The sequence below is a fragment of the Lolium rigidum genome, chromosome 3 (genome assembly GCF_022539505.1).
Source record: "Lolium rigidum isolate FL_2022 chromosome 3, APGP_CSIRO_Lrig_0.1, whole genome shotgun sequence".
Lineage (NCBI taxonomy): Eukaryota > Viridiplantae > Streptophyta > Magnoliopsida > Poales > Poaceae > Lolium > Lolium rigidum.
The window spans coordinates 149,182,659-149,190,644 of record NC_061510.1 but is presented as its reverse complement, the minus strand read 5'-3'; the positions used below and the strand labels follow the sequence as shown (position 1 = coordinate 149,190,644).

Below are 7,986 nucleotides of genomic sequence, written 5' to 3'. Positions count from 1 at the left end.
CACTTGAACCGTTTTTTTTGTTTATTGAGGGGGAACTGAAAATGTTTTCTTAGTTATTTTATTGAGAAAATGTTCGCTTCGTCTTTTTTTGCGAAAGTAGGAACTTTTTTCAATGGGTACAATCAAAGATACAAATCTAGGAAGTTCTAAAAATGCGACACACCGCGGCCAAAGGCTGTCGAATAGACTTTTTAGCAACTACTCCATTCACTAATATAAGATGTTTGAGTTTTTTTGTTGATTCATCTATTTTGGTATGTACCTGGTCTAGTTTTAGCATGTAGATTTATTTATTATGGTATGTATCTAGTTCACTTTGAAATATCTAAAACATCTCATATTTACGAACAAAGGGAGTATATGAGCATCCTATTAGTGACCCTACTTTTCATATTAAAACTAAATGTTCGCTTAGTTTTTTTTTGTTGAGAAATAAAAAAATGTTTCCTTAGTGGACTGACCATAAGAGGAAGGGAAGGAACAACCTCTGCAATTTGGGCCTGGTCATCCTGCTAATCAATTAGCGGCCCAATCAATCCCAGGAACGTTCTAGACCTCCCGCGAAACCCCTAGAACGCTCCCATTATCTCCCGGGGCAAAAGCGTAAATTAACTAACGCTGGGCATTCTTTTTTCCAATTTCCATCCTTAAAACCCTAAACCCCGCTGCGGCCAGCCGTAAAAAAGCAAAGAGACTGCCCCCTCCCCATCCATCAACTTGTTCCTCAAGAAGAAGAAGAGAAGAGCGGCAATGGCGAAGCGGCTGATCCCCTCCCTCAACAGGGTGCTGGTGGAGAAGGTGGTGCAGCCCAACAAGACCGCCGCCGGCATCCTCCTCCCGGAGACCACCAAGCAGGTTCAGACAGATCCCTTTTCTCCCCCATCAATCTTTTCGCTCCGTGGTTATGTGTACGGACGTCTTCGTATTCTAGATCCGTGAGTGCTGGCTAGGGTCCTGGTCTGGGGAGGCTGGGTGACGAGTTAGATTGAGGAAATTTTTGGTAGATTAGAGCTCTCTGCCCTGATTACCCATAGATCGGAGCTATCTGGTTGGTTTCTGCTGATGGGATTGGAACCCTCGATTGATTTCCTGTTATTAGGCAGTTTTTATTTCATAGATTTCCTAGGCTGTTGTAGTGGGGTCGAATTGAACAGTCGGTTGATTTCTGCTCATGGAATTGGAACTATCGATTGATAACCTGTTAGTTCAGTTCTTTTTTTACCGATTTACTCAGCTGTAGTAGTGTGATCGAATTGAACAGTGAAATGAATGCTTCATTTGGAGGAAATTACCTTCCTTTCTGAGAAGAAAGGTTATATGTTTAGTTGATCTGTCAGATGGTGGAGCATGGTCCTGTCGTGAACTATTAAACTTGGTTAAGATTTTGTCATTTGTACACTCTGGTGTCTGTTACATTTGCTTGTACTGCAACTGGGCCTTGATAATAATAATAAAAATCGAACTAGTTGCCTGGATTTCTAGCGTGCTAGAAGCATGAATTATTATTGGGAAGTGATGCGAAATCGCAATGTAAATCACTTCAGTCAGAACTGGGAACTAGAAATAATGTCCTAGTACAAAGAGCGGCAGTGTGTTCAAGCCAAACAGTTCATGCATACTCTATGTTAATGATCTTTTCGTCGTAATGTTAAGAATGTGTTGTTGAATTACTTTGTGTAGCTTTTGTTTATTTGCTTCTTAAACATTGGTTGATGGATATGTCTGAACGGAAGATGATACTTTGTCTCATTCAATTCATTACAAACATGCATGTATCATCTGCCGTGATATTTTGCTGGTCCGTGGTTCATGATTGTGTCAACCTGTTTGGCCAGTATGGTGTATACCTTGGGTTTGTCGTCCTTGAGTGGGACTGACCGTGGACTGCTGAAATAATCCCGCTTTAACCCATGATTCTTATGTAGGCTGCCAGAAAATCAAACAATTAGCAGTTTAATCCAACAATTAGGCTGTCAGAAAATATTAGCTTGGGCAATATTTTTTCCCCTTTTGAGGAAGTCAATGCTCTTCATTTGGATGCTGGATACTTGGCTTTGGTAGTTCCGGCAAGCTCGTCCAGCTTAATCCTGTAGAAAAACCTCTTTCATCATGGGCTTCTGCTTTACATGGGACTATTTCAAGTCGTCGTGGATGGGTCGTTTCCATTTGCAGGCCTATGTGGAGTGTGGGGATTGTGTAATCTGCGTCCAGTCTAGCAAACATTGGTGATTTGTGATGATTAATGAAAGCTGAAGTTCTCTCCTTATGTAGATAGGACAACTTTTATTGTCATTATACCGAGTGTCAATTTTTTTTCATGTTTTACTCTTCAATTGTTTGAACTTGAAACTATATGTTAAATGATATAACAATTAGAAAAACCTCTTTTTTACGTGGGACTATTTCAAATCGTCGTGGATGGGTTGTTCCCATTTGCAGTCCTATGTGGAGTGTGGTGATTGTGTAATCTGCGTCCAGTCTAGCAAACATCGGTAATTTATGATGATTAATGAAAGCTGAAGTTCTCTCCTTATGTAGATAGGACAACTTTTATTGTCATTATACTGAGTGTCAATTTTTTTCCTGTTTTACTCTTCAATTGTTTGAACTTGAAACTATATGTTAAATGATATAACAATTAGATTTGGCTCATAATAGCCGTAGATTAGAGCTTCTCTGCCCTGATTACCCATAGACCAGACCTATCTGGGTGGTTTCTGCTGATGGAATTGGAACCCTCGATTGATTTCCTGTTATTAGGCAATTTTATTTGACAGATTTCCAAGGCTGTAGTAGCGGGATTGAATTGAACGGTCGGTTGGTTTCTGCTAATGGAATTGCAACTATCGATTGATAACCTGTTAGTTCGGTTTCTTTTTACCGATTTACACAGCTGTAGTAGTGTGATCGAATCGAACTGTGAAATGAATGTTTCGTTTGGAGGAAATTACCTTCCTTTCTGAGAAGAAAGGTTATATATTTACTTGGTCTGTCAGTTGGTGCGGCATGGTCCTGTCGTGAACTATTAAACTTGGTTAAGATTTGGTCATTTTGTAGGCTCTGGTGTCTCTTACATCTGCTTGCACTCTAACTGGGCCTTAATAATAATAAAAAATATAACTATTTACCTGGATTTCTGGCGTGCTAGTAGCATGAATTATTATTGGGAAGTGATGCGAAATCGCAATATGAATCACTTCAGTCAGAACTGGGAAGTAGAAAGAGCGGTAGTTTGTTCAAGCCAAACAGTTCATGTATATGTCTATGTCAATGATCTTTTCGTCGTACTGTTAAGAATGTGTTGTTGAATTACTTTGTGTTGCTTTTGTTTACTTAGTTCTTATACATTGGTTGATGGATATATCTGAACGGAAGATGATACTTTCTCTCATTCAATTCATTATAAACATGCATGTATCATCTGCTTGCTGGTCCGTGGTTCATGATTGCGTCAGCCTGTTTGGCCAGTATGCTGTATACCTTGGGTTTGTTGTCCTTGAGTGGGACTGACTGTGGACTGCCGAAAGAATCCCACTTTAACCAATGATTCTTATGTAGGCTGCCAGAAAATCCAACAATTAGCAGTTCAATTGTATGACTGACGTGTACCTGTATCATCTTGCATCAACCCACATCATGTTTGACAGATAGCTTGGCCAATATTTTTTCCCTTTTGAGGATGTCAATGCTCTTCATTTGGATGCTAGATACGGCTTTGGTAGTTCTGGCAAGCTTGTCCAGCTTAATCCTGTAGGAAAACCTCTTTCATCACGGGCTTCCGCTTTACGTGGAACTATTTCAAGTCATCGTGGATGGGTCGTTCCCATTTGCAGGCCTATGTCGAGTGTGGTCGTTGTGTAATCTGCGTCGAGTCTAGCAAACATTGGTAATTTGTGATGATTAATGGAAGCTGAAGTTCTCTCCTTATGTAGATAGGACAACTTTATTGTCATTATACTGAGTGTCAATTTTTTTCCTGTTTTACTCTTCAACTGTTTGAACTTGAAACTATATGTTAAATGATATAACAATTAGATTTGGCTCATAATAGCGTACTAGGTCTGTAATTCTCCTATGTGTATTTGTGACCTAATATATCTGTTATTTGAATCCAGTTGAACTCTGCAAAAGTCATAGCAGTTGGTCCTGGTGTTCATGATAGAGATGGCAAGCTGATCCCTGTATCTCTCAAGGAAGGTGATACCGTTCTATTACCTGGGTACGGAGGAACTGAAGTGAAGCTTGCTGAGAAAGAGTATGTCAAACTTATCCATCTTATGAATTTGGTATTTCCTGTTTAGCTGGTTGCCTGTTTAAAACTTCAGTGTCGTAAATCCTTAATTGTTGAAATAAAGCATGATACCTTACTCTAGAAAGGTTGGCATCCTGCGTTCCAAAAGTTTGTTATTATCTATTAAAGGTTTATGTTTAAGCCTAGCTACTGAACCTACCAATTAAGTGCATTCCTTCTGCTTAGCTGTATAGACAGATGCACTAACCAATAGCATAGGAATATAGGATCCATCAAGTTTCTATAGTAAGTACAGTACTACTTTTCCATGGTGCAAAGAGGATTTTGAGCTACACTTAAAATTTGTATCTGCTTTTAACAGAACAGAAGCCTATGCTTATATTTTACTTGCATCTAGCTTTGTGTAATAATTACATTATGTACATACAGTTTTGATCTGGCAAACCAAGTTCAGTTGGTGCTCGCTAGTCTAACATGGCTATTTGGGACTTCAGGTACCTTCTTTTCGGAGAGCATGACATACTGGGACGGCTGGAAGAGTAACTCAGGGTTGTCAGGATAACGTAATCTGATTGAAGATGCTGGATATTAGGCTTATGTACTTTGTGAGAGGATAACCTCTGAATTTGATGTCCTTGCCTCATCTTGAGCCATTTTAGAACTAATATGATGGCTTCTTTGGTGCTTCATGTCTTGATTGGAATTTGCCACCCAGTTTATCTTGCAACTTAGTAGCATATGCCATATTTGAAATATTGCCATGTTTGGTCTCATGTTGGGTGCATACTTTATTGAAAATATCATCTGTGTCTTCATTCCGCCTAGGCATATCACATTCTGGGTTCACAACTCTTACCGTTTTCGTTGCTGTGGGAAATTTACAAGTTGCGGCAAAGAAAAATAGAGGGAGGGACGGAAGAGTTTGCTGGACTTTGGTCTTGCCTGTACCTGTCTCCGCCTGATTGTTTCGGCCTCTTGCCTCCTGGCTTCTGCCACCGCGACGTGGGCACCAGCATCTGTTTAGGACAGACGGGATACAAGCTCTGTATGATTGCTTACTTGATCAGCTGTTTACTTGTACTACCTCCGTCTTAGTTTAACAGGCGTGTATGTAGTTAAGAAATTGCTTTGACCATTATTTTGTTCGTCTCAGTTTAACAGGCGTGCATGTAGTTTAAGAAATTGATTTGACCATTATTTTGTTCAATAAAATATGAAATATATGTCACAAAAATTATATTATTGAAAAGCTTTCTTACATACGAATCTAATGATATTTTATTGATCAAATTTATGGTCAAAGTTTGTCTTAAAGTGCGTGCGTGCCTGTTAATCTGAGTACTATACTATTAGCCGAGTTGAGCCTATCTCCACACTTGCATGTTCCTTGACAAGGTCACAAGGATCTTGATGGACGATCTGGGCACCCGCATCCATGTAGGAGATGTGACACAACCCTCGTGCACGATGCACTAATGATACCAATTGTTTTACATGATCAGCAGTTTCCTTGTATTTACTCTTGAGACACAACCCTCGCGTCTAATGATATCAACTGCTTACATTTTTTTCTTTTGAAATGGAGTTCACCTTGGCCTCTGCATCGGTTGATGACACAATTTTTTTATTAAAAAATAGAATATTGAAAGTTTACAAATCATGGATCAACGTGGATTGATACAAAAATTAACCATCGAAAAAAAAACTGTTAAGCAATCTAGGCATCTTGTAATCTCTTAATAGGCTGCTAAGTAGCCTGGTAGAAAATATCCTAGACACTCCCGTTGATCCACCGGGAGCAAGCCAAAGCTATATCCAGTAAACCATAGTGTGAATAACCTACAAGTCGTTTTTATTAAAAACAAGGGATTTCTGTTTTCGTGCTCTCACGTCCTTAGTTATACTCAGTTTTCCCCAGCTTCTTAGTTTTTCCTCAGTTTTCCCCAAGTCCTTGTCTGAAACCCGCAGAAGGAGCTCGGACGGAAGGAATCCCGTTAAGTTGACCGTTCCGTGCTGACGAGTGGGGCAGCGTCGTTTGTGGGGTCGCGTCGTGTGGGACAGGACGAGACCTTGTTTGTGTGGCCGTAGCGTGTGTATATCTCATGGATAATTATCAACACAAAGTAATATGATGAATGCAAATAAGCAAGTATGTAGGAATCAATGCACATAGTTGACACAATTGTTTGCTTCTAAGATAGAAAGAAGTAGGTAGACTGACTCAACATAAAGTAAAAGAATGGCCCTTCGCAGAGGGAAGCATGGATTACTATTTTTGTGCTAGAGCTTTTATTTTGAAAACATAGAAACAATTTTGTCAACGGTAGTAATAATTCATATGTGTTATGCATAAGACATCCTATAAGTTGCAAGCCTCATGCATAGAATACCAATAGTGCCCGCACCTTGTCCTAATTAGCTTAGATTTACATGGATTATCATTGCATAACATATGTTTCAACCAAGTGTCACAAAGGGGTACCTCTATGCCACCTGTACAAAGGTCCAAGGAGATAAATCGCATTTGATTTCTCGTTTTTGATAGATCTCAACTAAGGACATCCAAACCGGGACAACATAGAAAACATATAATGGACTCCTCTTTAATGCATAAGCATTCAACAACAGATAATATTCTCATAAGAGATTGAGGATTAATGTCCAAACTGAAACTTCTACCATGATTCATGGCTTTAGTTAGCGGCCCAATGTTCTTCTCTAACAATATGCATACTCAAACCATTTGATCATGATAAATCGCCCTTACTTCAGACAAGACGAACATGCATAGCAACTCACATGATATTCAACAAAGGTGTAATAGTTGATGGCGTCCCAGAAACATGGTTACCGGTCAACAAGCAACTTATAAGAAATAAGATACATAAGCTACATATTCTTTACCACAATAGTTTTTAAGGCTATTTTCCCATGAGCTATATATTGCAAAGACAAGGAATGAAATTTTAAAGGTAGCACTCAAGTAATTTACTTTGGAATGGCAGAAAAATACCACATAGTAGGTAGGTATGGTGGACACAAATGGCATAGGTTTTGGCTCAAGGTTTTGGATGCACGAGAAGTATTTCTTCTCACTACAAGGCTTTGGGCTAGCAAGGTTGTTTGAAGCAAACACAAGTATGAACCGGTACAGCAAAAAATACATAAGAACATATTGCAAGCATTATAAGACTCTACACTGTCTTCCTTGTTGTTCAAACACTTCACCAGAAAATATCTAGACTTTAGAGAGACCAATCATGCAAACCAAATTTCAACAAGCTCTATGGTAGTTCTTCATTAATAAGTGCAAACTACATGATGCAAGAGCTTAAACATGATCTTATTTGAGCAAAACAATTGCCAAGTATCAAATTATTCAAGACAATATACCAATTACCACATGAATCATTTTCTGTTTCCAACCAAATAGCAATAAATGAAGCAGTTTCAACCTTCGCCATGAACATTAAAAGTAACGCTAAGAACATCAGTGTTCATATGAAACAACGGAGCGTGTATTTCTCCCACACAAAGAATGCTAGGATCCGATTTTATTCAAACAAGAACAAAAATAAAAACAAACAGACGCTCCAAGTAAAGCACATAAAATGTGACGGAATAAAAATATAGTTTCACTAGAGGTGACCTGATAAGTTGTCGATGAAGAAGGGGATGCCTTGGGCATCCCCAAGCTTAGATGCTTGAGTCTTCTTGATCATATTGTATCATCC

General features: G+C 39.1%; 1 protein-coding gene across 1 annotated transcript; it reads left to right on the top strand.

The window, feature by feature from the left end:
• The first annotated feature begins 693 nt into the window (after positions 1-693).
• On the top strand, positions 694-4,949 carry LOC124698399 (10 kDa chaperonin, mitochondrial-like). The gene is made up of 3 exons (XM_047230880.1): positions 694-855; positions 4,116-4,255; positions 4,747-4,949. Exons 1-3 carry the CDS (start codon positions 751-753, stop codon positions 4,793-4,795), a joined length of 294 nt encoding a protein of 97 aa, XP_047086836.1. The 5' UTR covers positions 694-750; the 3' UTR covers positions 4,796-4,949.
• Positions 4,950-7,986: the final 3,037 nt, after the last annotated feature.